Genomic DNA, 26,792 nt, shown 5'->3' with positions numbered 1-26,792 from the left:
TGGCAGGTGTCACGTGCACGGTGCAGGTAGTAGCTACTCCAGGACCATGGAGGAGGGAGAGGTGGATGGAGTTCCTTTACCTCAAAGTTCCCATCTTCCCCCCTGGGAAATGGGGATAACCTGTCAGCTAACACGCCACCTGGCAGGGCTGCCATGAGCACCGAAGAGGTGACCCCCGCCGAGGGGCTCACATTGTGCGTGGCACACGGCAGACGCTATTCGATAAGACGGTGTCTGCACTGACTGGGGTGTCCTGAGGGTGGCGGCCACGGGGCTGGGCTCTGCAGGCAGGTCCGACTCAGCTGTGGGGTGCGGTGGGACAGGAAGGCAGGAGGAGGGCCCCGCGGATGCAGAGGCAGGTGAACAAGGCCTCTGGGAGGCACAGCCAAGCTGGTCTGGCTGAGGTGGCCGAGGTGGGAAGGCCGCACGGCAGGTAGGGTGCACCAGGAAGAGCCTCAAAGGCCAGGCTGGCGGAGCTGGGACTTCTTTCCCAGAGCTGAAGTAGGGGGTAACAGTTTCTGAGGAGGAAGGGTCAGGTTTAAAGGAACACTTCCAGAAAACCAGTGCACTGAGAAGATACAGGATGGACTGGTAAGAAGAGCCCAGAAGGAGTGAGACTTAACCAGCAGACCAGAGATGGTCAAGACTTGGCTCGGGGCGGCGGCCAGAGGAACAGGACTGCAGAGGCCAGTGCGAGCCATCACAGGGCTAATACTTCATGGACGGCTGAGGGGAAGGTCAAGAGCCACTCGGAGTAGGAAGGGGTTGTTCCCAGCTCCATGAGATCACTGACGGAAACCGGAGAGCCTGGACAGGGAAATGAGTTCAAATGGCAACTTCCTGTCTTAAGCATCAATAATGAAGTCAGATGAAGACAGGGCTAAAGCAGTGGCTTGGTGTCACTCTGTCATGGCCCCTCGGGATTGAAGGTCATCCTAGCAGCCCAGCCACCCTCCTGTGCTCTGAACTATCACAACAGCTCCTGAAGAGATCTGGGCTTACATTCTACAAGCTGTCTGAGAAGTGATAGAAAAGTCCAGAAAACAGATAAAAGCTCTAGGGAAACCACACAGGGTTAGAACTACAGGACAAACACTGAGCTCTAGGATGCCCATGAACAGGTGTGGACACTCGCGGGGTTCCAAGAACACTGAGGAGCTGGGAGAGAGCAGTCCCTGGGGTTTCGGGCACCAGGTGGGGGGACAAGGTTTCCCGGCAAAGAGCATGGCACTGGCCTGGGGCGGGAAGACAGAACCAGGCCTGAAAAACCTCTGGCACTTACTGACTCGGTTGCTGGTGCCCTTGGATGGAGTTTCAGAGGAAGGTGGACAGAGGCTGGGTATGGGTGTCAGGCAGACACACACCGACACATACCTAACAGTAGTTGGTACAGTGCCGGACAGACATGTACTCTACCGGACACACAGAACAGAGGCCAAGTACTGTATCTTGCTAATTAGGTGGAGAAAGTATTCTTCTCATAGACGTTCTACCACATCAGGAGAATTCTTTCAGTTACAGAAGAGGGGCCGCTCTTGGCACAACTGTGAAACCTGGCATGGAAGTAAGTCCTGGGGACATTTCTTAGACACCTCTGGGGTTTCCGCTCTGGAGCAGCTCTAGAAGCCTGGCAGGGGGTAAAACATGGCACTTCCGTGTGGACTCTGGGACCCGTAGATGGGGGCTGGCTTTGAGCAACACGTGGAAACGCTCTGAACCCCTGCGGCCTCAGCGATGGAACGTCTACTCCTGCCTTCCAGGACTCTTGTGGGAAACGGAGGGAGGACGTGTGTGAGAAGACCCCATGGACTGCACAGTGCTCTATCCACGTACGAGACTCACTGCCCTCGCTAACACCTCATGTCTCAATTTCCTGTCCCGGCACCAACGAGTCAGGAGACATGAGGCATCTGAGGTTGGCTGAGGAAGGTGTGGACTGTTTACTGTGCTACCAGAAGCAGGATCTTGATCTTGGGAAGAGGGCTGGCCGAGGTGACACTGCCATGAACAATGGTTGGGTGGGAGAATCCTTTCCAGTGTGGGATATCTTCAAGGGTAGGCGTGGGCCTGCGCACCGCGGGTAGTTAACATATATTCGATTGCTCACACACCACGGCGGAATTTCTAGGAATGGCCCTAAGATTCCACGCCCTGGTTCCTAGAACATGTGACGGTGACGAATGAGCCGTCCAGTGACCGTGTTATGTTACATGGCCCAGATCCCCGGAGGTAGCGAGATTATCCAGCTGTGCTTGATCTAATCACAAGAGCTCTTAAAAGCAGAGAGATCTCTCCAGCTGGTGGCAGACAGGGAGGGCAGAAGGAAAAGTCAGAGCAGTCCCAACCACAGGAAGGAATCAGTGCGGCATTGCTCGATTGAAGGCTACGCGAGGAGGGAGGCAGGTGGCCTCTTGAGCTGAGGGCCACCAAGGATGCAAGGACTTCACTGCTACCACCGCAAGGACCAGAATTCTCACCAGGAACAGGACTGAGTTTGGAAGAGGGCTCCGAGCTCCAGATAAGAGCAGGGCTGCCTGCTACCCGGATTCCGGCCTTGTGAGACCCTGGGCACAGAACTCGCCATGCCGTCCTGGACCAGCAAACTGTGACATAATGAACCTGTGCTGCTTTAAGCCATTAAGCCTGTGGTCACTCGTTATAGCAGTGAGAGGAAACTAATACCCACACCCCTGGCTGCAGGTTAAGGCCTACTACGCTCAGGGCCCTCGTGCCGCCACAGGCATTGGGAGTGTCGGCCACACGCTCAGCGGTGGGCGCGACGGTGGGATTCGCAGATTCCTGTCCCCATAGCTTCGCCGCCCAGTACTTATTGTCTACTGGGTGCCAGGCACCACGCTAAACACTTCAGCTCAAGGAGCTCACTTAATCCTCACGACCAGCCCAAGATGCATCAATGATCACTTTGTACTCAGGTACAGAAAGATGAAATTACCTGCCTGGGTCTCCTAGTGCGCGGCAGCCGGGGGCAGAGCCAGGGTGTGAAGTCAGGGGGGTGGCCTGGATTTTGTGCTTCCGGGCATGACACCACCCCTTCGGGGAAGACCTAGCCAGGAAGGCCGAGTGCATGGCATTCAGAAAGAGCAGAGATCTCTTATGCCGGCTCCCCCGGTCCATGCATATTTGATGTCTGGTGCTCACCCACCTGTTAGTGACGTGCTCCAGCTTGAAGATGTGCACGGTCTCGGTGTTGCTCGAGGCACAGAGGAACTGTGAGTCCATACTGAACACCAGCGAGCTGATTGTCACGTACCTAGGAACACAGCGACGCAGAGACAGACCAGTGAGCCAGAAAGGTGAGGGTAGCCGCTTTCTAGTTCAAAAACCAGCTTTGTAAGAAAACTCAATGTGTCCCGGAGAGTCTAGGTATTCTCAAAGTCCCCTGACATTGTGTCATTCGCATTTAGAAATTCACGATGGGAAGCTTCGTAAAGGGGCACAGTCTCCGGTGGGAAGAAACAAGGCACCGCCCCCTTCCTGTCATCTTGGACGTTCTCCAGCTGCTCTGTGCACAGATCCAGCTGCAAATGCTACAGCCGCTAGGATCCCGGCCCATCACACTTGACGAATTGCTTTTGGATGGTGACTTGCTCGCTCGCTCTCACTTCTCCTTTGCTAGCTGCCCTCGCACACATCAGAAAAGGGCTCCCGTGGCTGAAGTCCTGTGCTAGAAGAGTGGCCGTGTTCTCAGGTCTACTAAGCACCCAGCACGGTGTCGCAGGCAGTTAACCTCCTCTGGGGGAGAGGAGGGCACACAGCCGCCCTCCCTGCTCCCCCTAGACAGCTGCCAGCCGTCCACCGCGGGACTTGGGTGGCTCCCGTAAAACGGGTTCCATGGTGAACACAGACCTTTTCATGCCTCTCCGAAACTCGTAGAGCTTTTGCCCGTCAGGTACAGAGAACACCCGGATGACAGTGCCCTGAAAAAGAGAGCAGGTGGACATTTCATACCGTTAATGGCTTCAGAGAGGAGCTTGTTTTATTGCTTTGGAACATGGGTCTCTGAGGAGGAAGCATGAAGCGTTGGGCACAGAGGCTTTTCTGTGTGTGTACTGCCGTAGAAGTAGTTCTTGGACCGTGTGTGAAACACTGTTTCCCTTTTCCCTCCCTGCCTAGCCGAAGGCTCTGTATGAGGGGATGCTCGAAATGCTTGGGCTTCCTAGAATATTCAGTCTCGGTCTGTCAAAATACACATGCTTTTCACCGCATTTGATCACCTTCCCTGGCCTTTCCAGTTGGAAGAGATCGCTCTCTCCTGCCAAAGAGCACACAACACGTTGTTTACACTGTTTCTGAAATGCAGCCTCAGTCTGTATCTAGGGAGGATGTGCATGTACATTTGTCAATAACACCACAAGTTTCCGTGTCAGTGTCAAGTGTCTTTAACATGTATCCATATACACAGCATCACGGGTTAGAGGTTCCCCTGGGAAATGGATTCCAAGTAGGCCCAGGGACCAGCCAGTCCTTATCCCCCAGCCCAGCTCATCAGATCTTTGGCCCCAAGGGAGCCCGGTTGAAGCCACGGCCAGTGCACTCACTTTTTCAGAGGCGCTCGCTAGTTTGGAGCCCGAGGCATTGAAGGTGATGGCGGCCAGCGTCCCCTCGTGGGCAGCAATCGTGCAGACTGTTTTCTGTTGGTGACAAGGGAAAATGGATACTGATGCTGGGGAAGCGGGAAGATACATTTCCTCTCCCTCCCCTTCCTCCTCTCTTCCACAATGCCCTCCCTCATCTGCTGGGCCCCCTATCTCTCACTCTCCAGGCCACATAAGCTGTACATCCTGTTCTGGTCTATCTAGATTCTGCCTCCGTTTCTATCCCTCTTCCTGCCCCCGGGAAGATGGACAGCCAGCTGCATGCCCAATGCGGAGTGATGCTGCCATGGCTCCCCTTGCACATGGCTTTCGGGGACTTCCTGCAGCAATCCCGCCCTGTTCTGTGAAGCTTCAGAGAGCAGAGGACAGAAAATGTGAAACATCCGTGCCCGGTCACTGTGACATGGCACAGCATGACACCTTCAATCTGACAATGGGCCACCAGCTAGCAGGTCGTTTCCACGACACTGTCTATGTCTGACCCGGGCTGGCGTGCTGCCTCCCAGTTGACTGATGGCAGTGAGGGCAGGTGTTGTTACCTTCTCCTCCACACCCAACCACTGTGGCCGGAACCAGCTCCCCCCGTGCTGCTTCTCCCTCCACACCTCGCCCCACCACGACAGAACCTGCACACCACCTGCCATTGACCACACAGCCAAGCAGGTGGGCTGGGTCAGCCGGGTCGCTGCCAACTCACCAGGGAGTGTCCATCGTAAAGCACAATCTCGCCCGTAGTCAGGCTTCCGGGATAGGCCACATACGAATTGGAATGGTTGATAGAGAGGGCACACAGACCTGGAAAAGAATGGACCGCAGACTGAAAAGCAGCATCCCCTGGAAAGGGCATCTGAAAACAGCGCGGCTACAGCGCCACCTACTGGCGAGGGGAGGAACGGCTTAGCAGATCTTTCGGTGGCTTATTCTTGTAATCGAGGGAATCCCATGAAGTAAATTCACGCTTGACACTGGCGGGGTCTTCACTGCAGCGAAGCAGTCAGAACTCAGAATACTGAAAAAGCTCTTCTTCACATTTTACCACAGGGCTCTGAAACAACATCTTTTTCTCTTTCATTACTCTCTAAGGCTCTGAGAGGATTTACTCTTCATGGAAATAAATCTTCCTGCTGTGAACTTAGCCTTCCTACAGGTGACTCCCTGCAGCTAGCCAGTCCTATCAGGTTGGAGAACCCAGGAGGCAGAGGGTGGGGGGAAGGACCTATTTAGAAGCTGTCCATTTCTAAGCCAAATGTCTGTCTTGATAGGATTTTCACAGCAATGGTCTGGATTAATAGTAGAGCTGTGTGGGTGTGACAGAAGTGAAGTCAAGGAATTATTAGAGCCAAAAGCATGATCAGATTAAGAACTTTGAGATTAGGCAAGAGAGACATCTTTTTAAATGAAAACACAATTGACATCTTTGTTACAAGTTAGTGTATATGTGTGTACACACACACACACACACACACACACACAAACACACATTTTTAAAGTAGGCTCCGTGCCCAGTGTAGAGCCCAATGTAGGGCTTGAACTCACGACCCTGAGATTAAAGCTGAGCTGAAACCAAGAGTCGGACACTTAACCGACTGAGCCTCCCAGGCGCCCCCACAAGTCAGTATATTAAATGGGTTTTTTATACGAGTATAAGAAAAACTTGACATCAGGCTAAAATGCACCCAACCTAATCTGCCAGGGGGAGAAGCAGAGAAAAAAATCCAACATTGAGAACTGAAACCAAGGTTCTCCTGCCCACTCTCTGGCTTTGATGAGGACAAAGCCAGGGCTGTGCTCTTATCATTTGCCACACAGAACTATGGGCGGAAAGTGACTAAGGGCAGAGCCCTCTCCTGCATGCTCTGGCATCCTGTGACCCCTGCCTGCACAGGACCCCTCCCAGCCCCAGCCTTAGGGAGAGAGTCCAGAGTCTCCTATCTTCCCAGTTTTGCTCTGGGAGCCTCAGTTCCCCCATCTCATCTGGGCTCCTTGCAGTCCAAGTGCAATTTCAAGAGCAGCTAGCAGGTGGAGGACATTCTGGTCTTGTGAAACAGAAGGGAAGAGCAGGGGAGGTCGGGTTGGCTTGCATGGTGGGTTCCCATAGGGCTGTTAGCCGAAGAGATGGTAAGACGACGTGGCAACTGGGGAAGGACTTGAGGACCACACTAAAGAGTTAAGACCTTACAAATGCAGTGGGTACGTGCCGGAGGTTTCTGAGCACGCAGGTTTAAAAAAAGCAGTGTTAATCAAAACCACGAGACACCACTTCACACCCACGAGGATGGCGATAATCAAAAAGACAGATAATTGGAACCCTCCTGTGCTGCTGCCGGGAATGTAACATGGGCAGTGCTTTGGAAAACAGTCCGGCCGCTCCTGAAAAGGTTAAACACAGAGTTATCCTCTAAGCCCCGAATTCTACTCCTAGGTATATACCCAGGAGAAATCAAAACACACAGCCACATAAAAAGCAGTATCATTCATAAGAGTCAAAAAGTAGAAACAACGTAAACGTCTCTCAACTAATGAATATGGGTAAATAATGTCCTTATGATGGAAGATCATTAGATGTAGGACGAATACATGCTCTAACATGTGAGTGAAAGAAGCCGGATACAAAAGTCCACATATTAAATGATCCCTTATATGTCATATCCGGAATAGGTCAATCTAGAGAGACATGAAGTAATTAGTTACCTGGGGCTAGGGGCACGGGAGGGTGGTGGCTAAGAGCTATGGGGTTTCTTTTTGGGGTGATGAAAAGGTTCTAAAATTGATTGTGGTTATGGTTACACAACTCTATGAATATACTAAAAGCTATTGAATGGTGCACTTTAAAAGGGCAGATCGTACGGCATGTGAATTATAGCTTGACAGAGCTGTCAGGAAAAAAATGCAGGGTTTTAAGAACATCTCCTTGGCAGAGATGGGCTGAGGACACGGAGTCAAGATCCCGGTCTGCCATCCACTGTATGACTCTGGCTGGGTTATTTGTGGCCTCAGGGGGCTACCTACAGTGATCTTTCCAGCTTTAACATTCTAAGATGCCAAATCTTCATTTACTTACATCCCCATCTGAAAATACCAAGGCCCATCTTTGTGGCAGGGGGAACTAGGAGGTCTTTGAGCAGAAAGCTTGGACAGATAACTTCCAGTTGCCCTTAGAGATTGGGTTTTTAAAAAATTTAATCGAGGTGTAATTGACATAGACAACATAACAATCGGATATGTGTCTATACTGTATCTTGAGGGAGTGACAGTTTAGTGAGTCTAATTCACATCCGTCACCATACACAGTTGATGAAATTTTTTTTCTTGTGATGACAGCTCTTCAAGATTTATTCTCTTACCAACTTTCAGATATGCAACACAGTATTATTCACTATAGCCACCGTGCTGTACATTACATCCACGTGACTTATTTATTTTATAACTGCAGTTTGTAACTTTTGACTCTCTTCCTTCATTTCACACCCTCCCTTCATTTCAGACCCTCCCCCAACTCCCCGTCTCTGGCAACCACCAGTCTGTTCTTTGTATCTTTATTTTTTTTTTTAAAGATTCCACATAGAAGTGAGATTATACAGTATTTGCGGTGTTTGCCTTTCTTTGTCTGATTCAACCCACTTAGCATAATGCCCTCAAGGTCCCAAATGGCAAGATTTGCTTTTCTTAATGCCTGAGGAACATTCCACTGTACATACGTATGTACCACGTTTTCTTTACCCATTCATCCACTAGACATGTGTTTCCATGTCTTGGCTCTTCTAAACAATGCTGCGAGGAACATGGGGGTGCAGATTATCTGTCTGGGTTACTGTTTTCATTTTCTTTGAATAAACACCCAGCAATGGAATCGCTGGGTCATGTGGTAGTTCTGCTTTTAATTTTTTGAGGACCTGCGTCCTGTTCTCCGCAGCGGCTGTGCCAGTTTGCATTCCCACCCACAGTGCATGAGGGTTCTCTTCCCTCCACATCCTCGCCAGCACTTTGCATCTCTGTCTTTTTGATAATAGCCATTCTGACAGGTGTGAGATGATCTTCTTAGCTTTTTTGTTAACGAGTGTAAATATTCCAGAAGGGAAGACAAGCTTCAAACTCCTTCAGCTGACATCGAACCTTCTGTACTATCCAACAGAGAGCGGGCGGACACTCGATTCTAACGGGGAGAGGATGATGGCCAGCGCACGTATATTCCGACAGGTAACCACTTATCTGAGAGCTTCGCCTCTGGGCTTGCACTTCTGCCAATCCACCCGAATTTAGCCAGCAGATCCTGCACACCAACCTTTGCGGACTTAATGAAGGTCCCCAGAAATGCTCAACAGGAGTTCCTTCGATTTCCTATGGCCCGATTCTCAGACAAATCCAACCAGCTACAAGAATGCATTTTTATTCCTTCCGGAAGCCCCCGAGGAAAGCATCAAGAGCTTGCTTCAGGCTTAGAGATTACCATTCTACCCGTCTTCTGTTTCCATGACAGGTGTCACACAAAGCCTTCTTCGGGAAGGAAATAAGCTTTGTCTCTGATATCATTTTACAAGAGAAAAGTCATAGTGTAAAAGATTTGCAGAGTCCGAAAAAGTATAAAGAGAAAAAAAATCACTCGTTATTCTAAAATCTAGAGGCTCTTCACTATTCTCAATATTTGAGCATATTTTCTTCCAGTCTTTTTTCTATGTAGGAATCAGGTTTTGATGTGACTTTTGGATTTGTTTTAGAATTGACACTCATTCTCATAAATCACTGTCAGCTGGAACTTTCCTGAAATTGTTGGGCTGTAATTCTGCTGCAGTGCAAGAACCAATCGGATCATCGGCTGGAATCAGAAGGAAGTCCTGTGATTCTAAATCACCCCCACCTTGGTATTTATAGTATGACTTGACAAACTTAAAACAAGTTAACAGTGATTTATACACATTGCAGTTCCCCCTGGGTTGATTAATGTCTCAGAAGGTGCTTTCCAATTTTCAAAAATAGAAATCTCTGTATTTGCAAGTGTTGCAGGCGACTGCAAATGAGAGCCATTTACCCCGCCTGTATTACCCTTTTCAGAAAGAGCACCGGCTGGGGAATGAACCGCTACCTTGTTCGACTGCACACACTGCTGGGTGGTATAGACGGCTCCCTCGGTGTGCGGTACAAGGTCGTAAGATGATGGCACAGCCGAGTTCTGCACTTGGCTGAACTTGTGTGGACATCTCCACTCTCACTGCTCAGCACACACACTGCTGTGCTGGCCGGAAATTAACTTCGAGCCCCGTCTGGCCAAACCCTTTAAAGGAAACAGCCTGCAATCTTCGACACAACAGGAATGGCCGGGACACAGACAAAAGGAAGGAAATTTACAGCCGCATGAGATGCAGGGTGAGGAGCCAAGATAGAGCTCTGTGTGTGTCATTTATCTGTAATTCACTAGGTTACAAGCTGCTCAGCATGAGTGTCCTCCAGCCAGTTGGACAAGGGACTCTGTTTCCCTCGTGTACACATGAAGCACCGATCAAATCAAGAGCCCGAGTTTCCATCTTATGTTCTAGTGTAGAAAATAAATGAGAGAATGAGAACAAATAAAGGAGACTCCCTGTCTCTGAAAATTTTACATTCCTGGGCTTGACAGCTCTGAGCCCGCTGGGCGAGGAATTGGTCATGTCTGGGCAAGTGTAACTTTGACCACGGTCAGGCTGCCCTCCAGGCAGGGGCTGGGCCCCTGAGTCTAGCCATTGCTCTCGCTGCTTGCTGCCTGCCTCAGTTAATCCTCCCCAAAATAACTCTGTGGGATAACCATTATCATCTCTCTTTTACTGGAGAAAAAAGGGAGCTCAGTGGAAGTTGAGATGATAATTATAAATTTCAGGATTTGAAAAAAAGTCTTGGGCTATCTCTCCAAAGAACATCAAAGGTGTCAGAAGACGCATTTTGGTCTTTCAACCCTCCCAGGGTCTTTCACAAGGAAATGCTAACTCTGTCCTTGAATCCATTCATAACGTTTATCTGAGAGGGAGAAAACACCTCCCACTGTTTCTAATTTTTCTCGAGATAAAATTATTCCTTTATAAATAATACCCATTCTCTCTAACATAAAATACAAAAGGCCCACCCTTTCAAACCTTCTTTTCTCCCTGTTTAAACTGCAAAAAGAGAGGCAACCAGTGACTTTTCTGAGCTAAGGAAAACAGCTCCATTTGCTAGAAATTAAGAGTAGATGGGGAGAAATTGCTTTTCACGGGAGGAAGGGGCCCAGTCCCGCAGGCAGGCAGAGCTGTCTGGCGGGCCGAGCAGACGGCGGCAGCGGCAAGGGAAGGCGACAGCAGCGCTAACACACAGCCCCCTCCACTGGAGAGCGGCCTGACTGTGCCAACTCCTATCTTACCAGAGAAATGGAGAAGCAAGGCAGCTTCTAGCTTCCTGGCCACCTGGATGTTCCCTTGCCCAAATCCATCAAGGTCCCGCTCAGGTCCACTTCTGCTGGGAGTTCTGCTGGGATTTGGCAGCACCTCTCCTGCCTGCCCTTGCAGAAGAACACATCTTGCTTTCAGCGGTCTGCACCCCACAGTCCCACCCTGGGGCCTGGCCCCGCAAAGTGCCTATCTCCAGGGACTGGCGTGGCTACGTTCTGGGTCCCGCGGGCTGCGCGCGGCATTTGTACCCGACAGCGCCCGCTGTCGGCGGGGGCACGTAGTGCATCTTCAGTAGGTCCCGTTCAACCTCACATTCCTAGACCAAAAAAACCGACATCCACAGCTCCTTCATTTGGCATCCTCTGTTTTATGAAATACGCTTTAAAGTCATCATCTCACAGAATTTTCGAACGGCCTCAATGGCTTTGATCTTTGAAAATATTTTTTCATGGCTGAAATTTTAAAGCACTGAGGTTAGCAAAGAGGGGATCTATGTAATTGAAATTTATTATATGTATATAATAGAGATGAGGGGAGGAAAGCAGGCATAGGAGATTTTACTGCGTGGCGGGCTGGGAGCTGGTCACTTTCACAAACAAGAGTTCTTGTAATTCTCAACTGATCCTGCGAGACGGGTACTCCCACCCCATTTTACAGATAAAAAATCTGAGGCCCAAAGAACCCCGGCAACTTGGGTTGGGCCATACAGACCTTGAAATTTAGTGGAAGTCAAAGAATGAGGAAACTGCCGTAAACAGAAGCTGTCACTTACTGATAGTAACCTGGAATTCAGTTCACAGATATTAACCTGAATCCCTGGACACACCAGCTGCTCTGTGTGATGACCCCTCACCATCCCACACAACCAACGGCTTCTTCCTCGTTTCCTCCTTGCCTAGGGAGCTCATACTCGTCATCTGCTCTTTCAATCTACCCAATCCAGTCTACTCCCATTCTTACGTGGGGGACTGGCTCAACAGCGTTGTATCCGAGGGATTTAGTGAAGACCAAGTATCCCAGCACATCCCCGAAGTAGACAGATTTCATTGTAACATCATAAAACACGTTCCTCAGAGCCTTTCTCCAACTCGCGCAGACACACCAAGTCAAAACCTGCTTCAAATTATTACACCTACTCTGTAGGGAACAACCACAGAAAATAATTAGGGGTAAACACCTTTTAATATCAGATGCATGAAATCTCCCACGCGTCTACCTTAAGCGCCTCGACACATTTGCTGGGAATGGGTCCTGGAAGAAAGGGGATTCTCGCAGGCCGCAGTCCTGAAAGGTGCACAGCCCAACATAATTGGGCTCCGCCACCATGAAGACAAACCTCCAAGGTACACATCACTGAGACTTGAACCCATAAGAACACTGCTTCAGGTTTTTGACTGAGGAAGCCAGCCAGTGAAAGGAGCAGCTGGGTAGGAGATTTTGGAGTGTGGGGACCTCTCCCCCGATTTTGGAGCTCACCTGTTGGGTTTGCAGGGACATCCAGGATGGTCTTCAACAGCTTCATGTCTTTGATGTTGTGAATGTAAATGGCCTCCTCCAGGCACACCAGCAGCCTCTGCAATCACACAGACTCATCAGTCCACGGGGCCAGCTCCTCCGAAAGGGACCGACCGAACCACTCATCTTTCATGTGAGCCCTGACTTGCTTCTAAGCCTAAAGGAGGAAGGATTTTGACGATCGAGTTGAAGATTATGTTTAGGTATGCACACGTGCGCACGCACGCACACGTTATCCACCTGAACAGAAGCAGAAAATATGAGATCTTAAAAATTTTCATTTAGAAATTGATTTTTTTGGGGGTGGCTCAGTTGGGTTAAGCGTCTGCCTTCGGCTCAGGTCATGATCCTGGGGCCTGGGATTGAGTCCAGCGTATGCTCCCTGCTCAGTGGGGAGTCTGCTTCTTCTTCTTCCTCTGCCCCTCCCCCCCTCGCGTGCGCTCTCTCTCTTCCAAATGAACAAATCAAATCTTTAAAAAAAGAAAGGACATTGAGATTTTGTGTGTGTGTATGCGGTACTTTCTCCTCTTTAGAACAGGGATTCCTGAACACCTCCTGATCAGACTCCCTTTGCCAGTTAGGACATTTTTGGGTGACCGTTCTGGTTCCTATTCCCATCGGACAGGCTCCCTTTCAGTGTTCATAAGGCAGGCTCCCTCCCGCACAGACGTGGGTTTCTGTGCTCCCTCCGAATCACCAATCTTACGTTCTACTCCCTCCGAAGCACTGCCAGCTTTCCTTTCGTTCCACTCCACTTTCCTCCAGACCCACTTCTGTGTCTCTCTCCAGCCCCGGCAAAGGGAACGGGGAAGCCCTTCCGGCTTCATGTGCACACCTGGTCCCAGGGCGCCCCCCTATGATCTTCCTAGTGACCCCCCCACCCCACCTCAGGCTCAGCTCCTTTCCCTCTGCAGTGCAGGGAGGCCCTTCTCTTTCTTTTCAAACGAGGCTCGCCAGGTGCAGAGCTTCCTCCCAGTGGCCATGCTCTCTACCAAGTGGAAGCAGCCCACGGGGTTGACGTTGGGCGTGTACAGGAACGGAATGCATAGCTCAGTACTAGCGCGGATGTTGGGTGCCGGTGAGCGGCTGGTCGGGTGGCACTTCCCTCACTCCGAGCACTGCCCACACCCCCTGCACAAGCCTGACTTGGCTTCCTCTAAGCTAGTGGTTCTCAGGCTTTGATGAGCCAGCTGAGCACCTAAGGGGCAAGGCCTGGCCTCTCCCTGGAAATTCTGGTTTGGGAGGTTTGAAACAAGTATCCCGGTCATTCTGATGCACGCCTGAGTTTGAGAGCCTCTGTTTTCAGGCCAGATCCTTTTATCCCAAACGACAACACTTGGAAAGGAAGGCACCTAAAAATACTACCAAAAAACCTGGTAGACTCTCCTCCAGGGAACAGCCCTGCCCTGCTGTTTTCCCAGTATGACTTCTCTCAGCTCCGAAAAATGGAGACCATCACTTTTATCAAGCAGAAAAAGAAAATGCAGACGCCTTCCTCGATTTTAATTAAGCCTCTGTGGTCTCAGGTCTGGGTGCCGAGGGGTAAAAAAAAAAAAAAATTCTAATAGGGTTCAAAATTGATGGTAAATGTTAGCATTTCTCCGTGAAACATGTTCCCTGATTTATCTGATCGCTTTGCCTTTTGCCAGCACTTTCTATGGTTTGGACTACAGTACTCTATGCTTACATTCTTAGGTTTCTGATAGCCTCCTGTGTCCCCACACCCAATCCCCAGGACACTGGGTCCTCGACATATGCCCCTTGTAGGAACAGCCTCTATACCCAGCTCGTCCCACCTGTCTGCCTCTGTCCCACTAGCTGTCACAGCACCAGCTGTTGTGTGGCCTAGTCGGTGAATTTCAGGTCACCCCTGCTGGCCACGGACAAGAATTAAATGGGAGGGAAACAGAGAGATAACAGCGAGGGGGAGAGAGGAGGTACCACGTCTCAAGTTCACATGCAAGCAGGCCTCCAGGACCAGCGTGACCCTGGAAACTGCTCGTTAGCGACCAGTTTTCCAATTCCTAGCAGAACCCTGGGAGGGCCTCCAACTCCGCTCGGTCCCGGTCACCTTGGCTATCATCAACTGTTTTATTTAGGATTTAGAAGTAATAACTCCTATTGATGATTAAAAAAATATTGGTAGCACCTGCCCTCAAGCACCACAGACTAAGATGTAGCTCCAGAGGCTTCGATCCAGTGAACATCCCCCTGAAGAACCAGGGACCCTCGGAGCAGATGGTCGGAGCACTGGCAAAGTTTACATATGGAAATACATCGGGTGTGGCGTCTTTATTCCGCAAGATGCATTTCCTCAATTAAGGATAAGGGGCAAAACATTAACTGAGAGTGAAAAATACCATAATTACTAACTATGCTTCCTTTCTATGTATTTAGAAGAAAATAGGGATGTTCTCTTCTCATAACTCCCTACGCAAATCTTTGATGGTTTCCTGTTGTTTTTAAAAAAGGAACCGCACTGCCCCAAGACCCCGATAAACCCCACAGCAGGCAGGGCACGCGGTTCTCACTCCCGTTCATTTCCTGCAGGGGGCGGCAGAGCCTGGGCATCAAGGGACCATGGCCTGGCGGGAGGGCTGCAGCAGGTGCCCAACCCCAAAGCTGCCGGCTGAGCCTGGCCGTTCTAAGAAAAGCAAACCCCAAACATGTTCCAGACCTGTTTCAAATCATCTTTTAGGAGAAGAAATGCTAAGGAGGAGAGAGGTGTCTGAGCGGGTTCCAATGAACTTGGCCGTTGACAGGTGAGTAGCGCTAGGGGCACTAATGTTCTCAAGAAGCTGGGGGAGGAGAACCTCAAAAGTCATGGATGTTATATTGAGGACAGGGTGGCATCAAAAGGCCAGCCGACTCAGACCCTTGAGTAATCATTGTCCCACTAGGTAATGAAAATGTCAGCAAGTAAGAGAGAAATGAGAGAAGTAAATTCTATAGATACTATTTGAGGGTTCTGATCTTTATAGAACTTTGGCCTAAACAATCTTTTTCTTCAAAAGATTTTTAAAGATTTATTTATTTGAGAGTGAGAGAGAGAGCGCACACACGAGCAGGGGAGGGGCAGACGGAGAGGAAGAGGGAGAAGCAGACTCCCCACTGAGCTGGGAGTCTGACAAGGGGCTGGATCCCAGGACCCTGAGATCATGACTTAAGTGGAAAAGTCAGACACTTAACCAACTGAGCCATCCGGGTGCCCCTGGCTAAAACAATCTTAAAAAGACAACCAGGTACCAAAAGCAGGATTTAATTTTCATATACTGGCTATCACTGTACACAACGACGAAAGGTTTTGCAATGAAATTTAATGTGCTACCAACAGATTTCAGAGAGAGCCCTTGAGCCAAGAATTGGGCTTAAAAACCTTCAAGTCAAAAACTCTCAAATGCCTTTCCCTCCCTGGCCAAGAGCCTGGGCTTATTTCCTTCTTTACTCCCGCTCCTTACTTAAATACCGCCACATCCTACTTCTCGGGCTCTTTTCTACCCCACCGCTTTATATAGACACGAGTGGGTATCCAGTCAAAGTAGTCGACCAACTCAAAGAAACAGTCTCTTCCTCCTCATAAACTGAAGGAGCACTTTGTCTCATTTGTTAAAAAAAAAAAAAAAAGATTAGCATTTAATAGTTTACGTAAGAAGACAGAAAAAAACGTTGTCCTGGATGAATGCAATGACCGCCGCCGTCCAGGGAATATTTAATTGAATAGAAAGATCTGCACGGTCACATACAGAATCTGTTTGCTTATTTATTTAACAGGCAGTTGGGAAACAGATACGCATTGAGCGCTTCTGTCCCCCAGGCGCTATCAGGCCTATAGTAGTGAACACAACAGATCGAGTGCCTACTCTTATAGGATTTCAAATCTAATGATTTAATGGAAACTCTACTAATACCCCCAAATATTTATTTAAGGAGAATTTCTATTTTGAAAAAGAATGTAATATATGTTTGAGATAAGAATAATCCTTCCTGGGGCGCCTGGGTGGCTTGGTTGGTTAAGCGTCTGCCTTTGGCTCAGGTCATGATCTCAGGACCCTGGGATCGAGTCCCACATCAGGCTCCCTGCCCCACAGGCAGTCTGCTTCTTCCTCTCCCTCTCCCCCTGCTTGTGCTCTCTCTCTCTCTGGCAAAAAAAAAAAACCAAAAAACAAAAAAAAAACCTAAAAACCAACCAACCAAACCACTACAAGTAAGATCTGTAAGGGTGAGCGGGGAGAAAGAAAGTGGGAGCACGAGCCTGGGCACCTGGATCACTGGGAAAGCCCAAGGACAGAGCAAGAGAAGGGGCAGTTTTACAACTGCCTTCAGAGCTAGCCCGGGGCGGGGGGCACGCTCATCCTCGGGCTCCATTCTGAGAGGCATTACTGCCCGTCTGCGGTGAATGCCACCGTCGAGGGCCCACACCAGAGAGAGATGTTCCTCTGCGTGCAGTGCCCACGACGTAGCTCATGAGGCAGTGTCCGAGCCAGATTTCCACCCAGCCTGCATCCAGCAGAAGAGGGTTCACTCCACCAGGGGCCCATGTTCAAGAAGGGACACGAGGCAGAAGGACCAGGGAGGACACATCACCGAAACTGGTGCCCGGAGTAGGCTCACCATGTCCCCGTGATACTAGGCCTGAGTCTTCAAATCCCTTTTAGAATCGGATGCGTGGTTCAGAAACATTCATGTCTAAAGACAGTCCTCTTTTTCTTGGGTGCCCATAGAGCAGAAGCCTTGCGACCCGAGAGGTCGCCCCCACGCACCTGCCGGTTCAGCCTTATGGACAAGATGTTGCTGGAATAGCTGTAATTGCAGATCTCCGTGCCTTTCTTGAAGTGATAGACGTTCATCTGTCGCGGCTTCGTGTGACTGACCACCACCACCAGGCTGCTGGAGAAGAGGCGCTCCACGATGTAGACATCCGGGATCTCATCTGGGAAGGAAAGCAGCCGAGGTAACACCGATTTCAGCCTCCCCTGCAGTTAGCCAATGGCCTCTAGGTCTTGCTGCCTGGGCGCCCTCCCTTAGCACCACTGGCAATGATTTTCTTCCCCTCACCGTGAAGCTTTATCTGCTTCCCAAGGTCGCAGTTCCAGAGCCCTTTCCAACACCTAAAGAAAACGTTAGTGACCAGAACCCACAGTCAGGTCTTCCAGAGCTTCCCCGATGCCCTCTGTGAGGTAGAACCAGCCCTCGGGCACCACCGCTCGCTCTGTGAAACGTATTTGGGAGGCCTGGACAATCTCAATCTACCCTTTCTCCATGAGAGGTTTCAAAGGAGTGTCTACTCCGAGAACCTCTGCTTTCAGAATTCTGGTCCCTGTTGCCGAGAGGTACTATGGGTACGGCCACGAGTGGGGGGGCAGTAACCTAGTTAAGTCTGTAACCCCTCCTCATTTTGTGCTCCCTGGCCCTCTCTGCAATCCCTTTCTTGTTGAAGACACTCTGGACATGAGTGTCATGACCAGGGAAGGACTTCCGTACTCAGGAAGAAGGTAGATAAGTAAGCCTCCTGAGTGCCCTTTGGTAGACATCTCAGTGTTTTTCTGAGAACATCTTGTATGCATGCCTTCCTTGTGCATGGGCAGGTCCCACAGAGAATGACAGAAGACAGATACAGAGCGAAGTATTCCTTAAAATGGTACAATAAAAATAATATCTTACAAATATATTAAGGACCCAAGGTATTTGTTTACCAAACCACTTTCTTTCCAGGAAATCCAAAGATTGTGTATTCTTCACTATTAGGACGGCATAAATTATTACTTACCCTGAGAAAATAAGAGACATGTTTCTAAGCTGCATTTTTTGTGGTATTCACTAACGTATTTCAACATCTTCAATATGAACTACGCAAATGGGATCATATTGCTGTACTAAAACAAAGAAAATACTTCCATGACTGGACGAACATTCGTGATCTTCTACAGGGCCAATATAATGGCAAAAACATCATAAGTGACCTTCTGGTTTGACAATGATAAAAACTGATAGCTGGGCATAAACGTATATGAAGAAGGGTCAACAATATGGTTTCAAACAAAGGATTTCTTAATATAAAAAGAAAATGTTACCTAAGATATTGCCAAATCTCAGGGCTTACTTGTGGTTTCTTTTTTTTGTAAACCAAGTGGAGGCAATGATTTATATTTAAACCTGAAAAATACTGACTCCTTCAGTTTGACAGTTAAGGGAGAAAAATGCAGACGGCTCAGGAGCACCACAGATTAAAGTCTAGAGGGAGGATTTGGTGTCCCTGAGATCGCACACACACACTTACTGCTTCCGTGGACTTGGTCCAGTTGCTCCACAGAACTCAAAGAAAACAGCTTATAACCGGCTTTGGTTCCAATTGCTAGGGATCTGTGGAAGATAATGACAGCATGGGAATGACAAGAGGTACTGTACTCCAGACCCAGATCTGCCGAAGACAGACATGCCCTTTCCTCCCAGTCTCGTAGAGGACAGACAGACAACCGTCCTCAGGTATCGCGATATTTGAGAACTATCTAAACAGTCGTCAGGTGGGCAGGTACATTAAATCGGAAAAGGGCAGAGACAACCGCAGCTGTGAAATGGGTAAGAGATCTGAAACTCATCAAAAGAAATGTCAAACCTCCCCGCAACTATGCTTTCCCAACTGGACAGAAGTAGGAAAAATGGAATGCTTAAGAATATTCATCCTGGCCTTAACTCCCAACACGATTAGGCGTCTTCTGGTTGTTTGAGACGTACTTTACCCAGAGGTAAATTTTCTATTTCCTTTTTTTTTTTGCTTAAAAAATGAATACACTACCATAGTAGGCACAGTCATTAGTAGGTACAATTTAACGCATGCATCCTTCTATCGCTTTCCATGAAAACATCCAAGATACTTTACACCAGTAGCTCTCATCCCCAGACGTACACTAAGACTCTTTCTTTCCTCCTCTTTCTTTTTCTCTTTCTTTCTTCTTTTCTTTTTTCTCTCTCTTTCTTTCTTTCTTTCTTTCTTTTCTTTTCTTTTTTCTTTTCTTTTCCTTTTCTTTCTTTCTTTCTTTCTTTCTTTCTTTCTTTCTTTCTTTCTTTCTTTCTTTCTTTCTTTCTTTCTTTCTTTCTTTCCCACCCCCCCACCTTCTCTTCCTCTCTCTTTTTCTTTTTTTAGTTCAAGTACTCCCATGTGCAGCCAGGGTTGAGAAATCTGCTGGATACCATGATCTACAAAGTTAGTCTCACAACCAACAACACAACAAAAGCTCAACACTCATCTGGAACAATATGGGCTAAAAAAAAATTTTTTTGTTTTTTTATTTTTTTCACTTTCAACCAATAGATAAAGACAGAGGGTAAAGCCAGGTTTCTTGGCTTTACGATGAGAGCAAAGGAGTCAATTTTGTCCAGCAGCTGAGATCCCCATCCCACTCTCTCCTGCTTTGCCCTCAACGCCTCAGTGATGAGCAAAACCTTACCGGGGGCACGCTCAGAATAAGCAGTCTGACCTTGAGCACTTCCACCCTGGGAAAGTGGGATGTCAGAGCTGACGTGGACCTTAAAATAGTCCGAAGTGGACCTCAAAATTAGCCCAGCTTCCTCATTTAAAACAAATATTTGAAAAGGTGAGATGTGTTCTTCACAGGGAAGCATAGACGAATATAAGCAGTTTCCTGGGGCAAGCCTGGATGGCCAAGGCTCTTGTTTCACTAGCCTAAAAATAAAAAAGAGGACGTCACCTGATTTTCCCTGGGATTGTTTTTTTTCTACCCAAACATTTGTTCTTCCCTGGGACACAGGGATTGGAGACTATGGTCACCTTTTAACCGGTGAGGGAGCTGCTTCTGTTTCTCAGCCCTCCAACCTGCGGGGGGCGAAAGTGCTGTGCTAGACATTTGCACAAGCGCAGCAGGGCGCCCAGAACCGGGGTCTGGCACCCAGAACTACAGCATTAGTGGTGACAAACAGCACCTGGAGGGCAAGTGGGCAGCATCTTAAAACTTCAAAACGCAGCTGCGGGCAAAAGGATGAAACTGGACTACCATCTGAGTCCCAGATACAAGTGTGAACTCAAAATGGACTAAAGACTTGCATGGAAGACCCGAAGCCATCAAACTCCTAGAAGAAAACACAGGCCGTAAGCTCCTTGAACTGGGTCTTAGAGACGTTTTTTGGATCTGACTCCAAAGGCAAGGGAAACAAAAGCAAAAATAAACAAGTAGGACTACATCAAACTAAAAAGCTTCTGCACAGCAAAGGAAACCTTCAACAAAATGCAAAAACAACCCACTGAATTGGAGAAAATATTCACAAGGGGTTAATAGCCAAAATACATAAATTCATATAACAACAACAAAAAAAACCCCAACCTGATTAAAAAATGGAAGAGGATCTGAATTGACATTGTTTCAAAGGAGACATACAGAAGGTCAACAGGCACAGGAAAATATACTCGACATCACTAATCATCAGGGAAATGGAAATCAAACGACACTGAAATATTACCTTACACCTGTAAGAGTGGCTATTCGCGAAAAGATAAGAAATAACAAGTGTTGGCGAGGATGTGGAGGAAAGGCAGCCCTCATGCACTATTCATAGGAATGCAAACTGGTGCAGCCACTCTGGAAAACAGTAGGACGTTTCCTCAAAAAATTAAAAATATAACTACCCTATGATCCAGCAATTCCACTTCTGGGTATCTTTCTGAAGAAAATATGAAAATACTAATTCAAAGAGATATATGCACCCCTATGTTCATTGCCGCTTTACGACAGCCGAGATATGGAAACATCCTAAGTGTCCATCGATAGATGAATGGATAAAGATGTGGTGTGAATGCGCGTGTGCACACGTGCGTGAGCACACACACACACACAAACTTCTCAGCCACAAAAAAGAATGAAATCGTGCCATTTGCAGCACCACGGATGAGAGTATTATGCTAACTAAGTCAGTCAGAGAAAGACAAATACCACGTGATTTCACTTATATGTGGAATCTAACAAAAACAAAATGAACAGAAGAAAACAAAACCCAGACTCAGTTACAAGAATAGATTGGTGGTTGCCAGACGGGGGGGGGGGGGTGTTGCAGGGGTACGAAATTAGTGAGATCAGGAAGTACAAACCTCCAGTTATAAAATAAATATATTATGGGGGCTAATGTACAGCATGGGAAGTAACAGTAGCTAATACTGCATTAATTTCGTAAGTTAACAGATGTTAAGTAGACTGGTTGTGGTGACCATTTCCCAGGATATACAAATGTTAATCACGATAGGTTGTACACCTGAAACTAATATAAGACTGTATGTCAATTATACCTCAGCTTTAAAAGCCTCCTTTTTATTCCTATGAATCAAAAAAATGTTTTAAAATATACTCCGTAGCAATTACTGTTTTTAAACTTCCTTCCATGGACTTTTTCACATCAATATACACGCATGTAGTAGCAAACTGAGGTTTCTAAAGCTTGCAAGTAAGCGGAAAAGTGTAACTAGGGTCTTGTGATATTAACCAAAAGATTTCTGGCAATTTAAAATAATTTTCAAAACATAAACCCTGCTCCTAGAACAGAAGGATTTTATACATGAGAAAATGGCAGTGTGATCACCATTATATTTCAAATGATTGATCAATGGCCACAGAAGATGCTGAATCAAGGAATTGAAATGACAACCTTGTTTTATTCATAAGGCCTTCCTGCAGGAAAAAAAATTCTCACCACCTCTCACAGGAATAGGGCTTGGGACAAATACAGACTGCCAGTCAAATGAAAAAATGTACCCGAAGTGTCTAGCACAGTGCCAAACATAAAGTATGATTGAAGAAGGTTAGTTGGAACACTGGATGCCAGACTCAGCCTGCACTTATAGAAAAAGACACACTGATATTCCTAAATGCATTCGTAAGGGGCTTGACTTATTTTAAAACCCAATGTCATACCCTCTGTGGCTCAAAGCAACTGACTGTGACAAAAACTTTTATTTATAGGCAAGACAGAGCTGTCCAGCAGAGCCTTCATCCAAGAAAACAGAACTGACAGTAGAGACAAGGAAATTAACTTTCCAAGCACCCAACAGCTTCGAAAATAACATTCTTACCCAAGTGCTATAGAAAGTTGGGACTCAGCTAGAGTAAAAATCAACATCACTTACAAAAAATCTAATAAACAATGTTACAAAGCAGAATTTAGAACATTTACTTCCAGTAAGCAAACTGACTCCCCTCCTCGTCTTGTGTTCAGTTGGGAAGGAAAACATTCTGGCATTCATTTCAACAGCCATCCTCTCTTGCAAAATGCTACTTACAAAATGTCAGAATTTTATCTCCACCATCATTTCTGTAAACTGCGGGTCTCAACCCATCAGCTGACCTTAAAAACAGTTCAGTGAGTTACAAACACCTTTAAAAGAAGGGATCACACACAGTAGGGGTAAACACTATGTAATGAATCACTTTTCAGAGATATTCTATGTATGTGGGTATTATGGGGTGTTGTAATATGTATTTCTTATTGTCGATTGTGGTTAAAAAAAAAAAAAAAGCTTGAAAGTCACTCATCTAACCAAGCTGTCCAGCTACCCGGTTACCCGATTACACATAGTTTTTTTTTGAACAAAGGCATATTGTTTGGCATAGGGTGTTTTTAAACAGAAATACAAAGGGAATGAAAGCCGGAGTTACTTATGGTACAGCATGGCCTTAATTACACCACTGAATGTTCAATATTAGCTCAGCCCCGTCACAGGCAGCCAAAGCACAAGCCTGAGGAACACAACACAAGCTGGTACAGCAGGAAGTGGGAAACTGGAAAGCGGTCATCCCTGCTTGATGCTCTGGGTGCACATTCCAAAGAGATTATTCCATATGGTCCCCAGGACTGGCGTCTAACAACTCCATGAAAAGAGGGAAGGAAACAGGCGTTTGCTTCGAAGGGACTGAATCCTCGAGATGTCTGAAAAACAGTTCAGCAACTCACTCTGGCCAAAGTCCAAATGTGCACATCGAAGTGAAACATTAAAAATCCACTCAAAAAGCAACTGGAACTTGTGCTTCTCAGAGAAGGCAGCCTGGGCCCGGGAAAGGGCCCTTGGACTCGGAGAAGCAGAAGCTGCCTCGCCGAGGGGGTCTTTGCGAAAGCGGTGAGAGGGGTGGAAAGGTTTCTGACACCCCAGCCGGCAGGCGAGATACCCTGAGCTGGGCTGGGACGGGGGCTGGCCTGGCCACAGGGATAGGCTGCCTCTTTGTCCCAGGCCCTGCCCAGATGCCACGTTGAGATGCTCAAGGACAAATGGGAAAGTTTTTCCTGTATTCCCATCTTCCTGGGCCCCAACAACCTCGCCTTGGGTCAACTCGCAACTTCCCCCTCCCCACCCATCTCCTTTGTTTTGGCTTCTCCTCCTCCTTGCCCAGACCCCCACTCCAGTCGCTAACCTCTGCCCCCACCGGATTCCGTAGCCTTATCCCGCCCCACTCCGCCCGCGAACTCCCTCCCTTCTTGCTCGGCCGGCCGCTCCTGGCCCTCGGCCCGCAGCCGGGGTGGGGGCGCTCGAACCCCCGCCCGGGGAGGAAGAGCCCCCCGCCTCCAGACCGAGCCTGTTCGGGGCCGCCCCGGCCGGGCCGCCGACGCCCTCTTGGGGCGTAGGCCCGCGCCTCTCCGGCTACAAGTTGCCGACGGGACAAGACCCCTGCTCGCGACTCCCCCCTCCCCCAGCTCCTGGCAGGGTAGGCGCCGCGGCTTACGTGCAGTCCTGGTTGAAAGAGAAGCAGCTGAGCGCCGCCTCGACCCCGCCCGGGGGGCCGTCCGCCGCCTCGGCCTCCATCGGGGACTCGACCCGGGGAAGCCGCAGCTCCGAGCCGGCGACAGCCACCTCAGCAGCCCGCTGGCGCCGGCTCCGCGGGCCGGGTCGCCGGCCCCCCTCCGCTCCTGGCCCCGCCCCGTCCCGCTTCGCTCCGCCCCGTCCCTGCTTTGCTCCGCCCCCCCAGCCGCGGCCCAGACCCTCCTGCGGGTCCTGGCAAAACCTAAGCAGCTGAGGAGGCGGGGGCCCCACCCCTGGCCGCCATTGGCTACGAGTTCACGCCCACGGCGCCCTCTTGGCCAATTGACGACAGCTGCGGGAGGAACCGCCCCGGTGGCGACCCGCCCCTAGCTCAGTGAGACGGCTCTCCATTGGGCGAAGGCGCGTGACGCAAGGCTGCAGGCCACGTGGTGGTGTTGTCATTGCCAGATGCTGCGAAGCGGGATATGGCGAGAATGAGTGCAGCCCGACCTGTCGGCCTCGGTCGGGCGTCTGCGGCGGGGCTGCCGCGGGGGCGGCGGGCGGACGCGCTCGGTCCCACCCCGCCCAAACCCCTGTCACGGGTAGCTCCCTGTCTATTAAACTTACAGAGTTTAGTAGAGAGCGTGAGACGCCAAAGCCCCACCCTTTTGTAGAGTCTTCAAGCTGCTTAGAGAAAAGATTCTACAATGGGGTTGCTAAAGCCGGACAGATCTGAAGTTACCTTACCGATTGCCCTGACTTGGAGAGCTCTTCCTACATGCCAGGCACTGTCTTAACTGTGCAGATTATCTCGTTGAATTCTTATAAAACAAGAAAATGTTTTATGCCCAATTTTTTATAAAGGGCCAACTGAACAGGTAAATACTCTGTCTAAAGTAACACAACACGTGGTAGAATGTGGATTTGTCTGATACCAAGACCGTTGCACCAAACCACTCTGTTGGAAAATTAGGCAAAACCCATCTGATCTGTAGTTGAAAAAAAAAAAAAAAGAAAGAAAGAAAATGTGTGTAAGATGGTGTATGTGACGAAAGGGATGAGATCTCCAAGATGGCACAATTCAAAACTCACATATTTGACATGAATCCTGACAAGAGTCTCTCTTCCCAGGTTAAATTCATGTTGCCATGTAGAAAATCCAACACAGTTTATAAATCATAGCTCTGATGGCTTTGGATTTATACAATTCCTGATGAATTTTTGACTCATACTTTTCAAGTTGAGATGAGATGACATTTTAATTGTTATGCCACAGTATTTCAAATTGCCATAGTTAAAATGTATCTATTTTGTGACAAAGCTATATATGCCTATGTGTGTACACACACACACACACACACACACACACACACACACACACTTTGGAAACCTGAACCTATAATGGATGAGTGAAGAGCACTATTTCACGTAAGCTTTTCTGGTTGCATTTCTGGTTTGGGTTTTCTGATGTGCAAGTACAAGTTTCTTCACTCAACGCTATTATTCTTTCAACTGGTATAAAAATAGTTCAGCTCATAGATCCGCAGACGCTGGTTGCTCTTTAGTTGATTGTGAGGTGTTGTATAAACCATCCTAAGTGAAAATAACTTCTATTTGGATGTTTTAAGTGCATCATCTTTGTTACCTCTTGGATCAAAGATGCTTCTCACCACTCCCAGCTCAGCCATTTAGAAAACCAGGAGTCTGGTAGGCTAGGTGCTGGGCTGTTTGGAGAATTAAAGTGTGGAATAAGGTTTTTACAGTGGAAGCTGTTATTCTCAGTAGTTTGGACTTTATGGGCTAGAGTTGGAAACTGATGTTAGTTTTTGAGCAGGAGTGTTTCATGATAAAAGCAGTGTTTTAGGCAGATAAACTCGGCCAGGGTGTGCAGAACAGATTAGAAGGGGAATAGCCTAGACTAATGTGAAATTCTAGGAGTGAAGGGACATGACATGCAGGCTAGAAAGGTTAAAACAAACCCAAAAGAAACTTTTTTTCTATTGAAATATATTTGACATATATTTGATATATAACATTGTGTAAATTTAAGGTGTATAGCATGTTGATTTCATACTTATATATTGTAATATAATTGCCATTGTAGCTATAATTTGCACCACTAACATGTTACATGAAGAGCTATTTTGAGGCAATGCTTTCCAATAGAAAGTTAATGAGTGAAAGAAAGAAAGAGAGAAAGAAAGAAAAAAAAGAAAGAGAGAAAGAAAGGAAGAAAGAGTCAGCCACAGTTGTGAACACCATTTGTAATTTTAAGTTTTCTAGAAGCCACATTAAAAGAGGTAAAAAGAAATGAATAAATGAACTTTAATAATATACTTAACACAATGTGTCAAAAATCTCATTTTAATGGATGATCAAGGCAAAAATATTAATTGGCTAGTTTAGATTTTGTTAAAGCCTAATTATTTAAAATGCAATGTATTCTTTTCACTTAGAACATATCTCATTTTACGCTAGCCACATTTTAAGTACCTATGTGGCTGGTAGCTATCGCATTGCTCAGTGAAGTTTGGGGAG

The 26,792-nt window shown here is 48.0% G+C and overlaps 2 protein-coding genes across 10 annotated transcripts in view; one reads left to right on the top strand and one right to left on the bottom strand.

The window, feature by feature from the left end:
- The window catches only part of ARSG (arylsulfatase G), a 127,201-nt gene extending 109,012 nt beyond the window's left edge, over nt 1-18,189 (top strand). Inside the window, exons 12-15 of one of the 6 annotated variants that reach the window (XR_015721250.1) lie at nt 8,749-8,813; nt 9,666-12,726; nt 15,222-15,285; nt 17,245-18,189. The gene's annotated coding sequence lies outside the window, so the exon portion shown is untranslated. The other 5 variants (XR_015721251.1, XR_015721252.1, XM_087854191.1 and 2 more) reach the window with 5 other exon arrangements.
- The window catches only part of WIPI1 (WD repeat domain, phosphoinositide interacting 1), a 31,159-nt gene extending 6,733 nt beyond the window's left edge, over nt 1-24,426 (bottom strand). For all 4 annotated transcript variants that reach the window (XR_015721253.1, XM_087854192.1, XM_045814015.2 and 1 more), the window contains exons 1-8: nt 24,238-24,426; nt 18,801-18,883; nt 17,284-17,453; nt 12,485-12,581; nt 5,314-5,411; nt 4,560-4,652; nt 3,868-3,938; nt 3,164-3,271 (exon numbers count right to left, since the gene is read on the bottom strand). Coding sequence is in view for 3 of the 4 variants with exons in the window: in XM_087854192.1 (XP_087710318.1) it covers nt 3,164-3,271; nt 3,868-3,938; nt 4,560-4,652; nt 5,314-5,411; nt 12,485-12,581; nt 17,284-17,453; nt 18,801-18,883; nt 24,238-24,317 (800 nt within the window). In the remaining variant the exon portion in view is untranslated. The remainder of the gene's footprint in view (nt 1-3,163; nt 3,272-3,867; nt 3,939-4,559; nt 4,653-5,313; nt 5,412-12,484; nt 12,582-17,283; nt 17,454-18,800; nt 18,884-24,237) is intronic.
- Nucleotides 24,427-26,792: the final 2,366 nt, after the last annotated feature.

This window comes from Ursus americanus, chromosome 23 (assembly GCF_024610735.1).
Source record: "Ursus americanus isolate L20-20 chromosome 23, mUrsAme1.1.p, whole genome shotgun sequence".
Taxonomy (NCBI): Eukaryota; Metazoa; Chordata; class Mammalia; order Carnivora; family Ursidae; genus Ursus; species Ursus americanus.
This window is presented reverse-complemented; position numbering and strand designations above follow the sequence as displayed.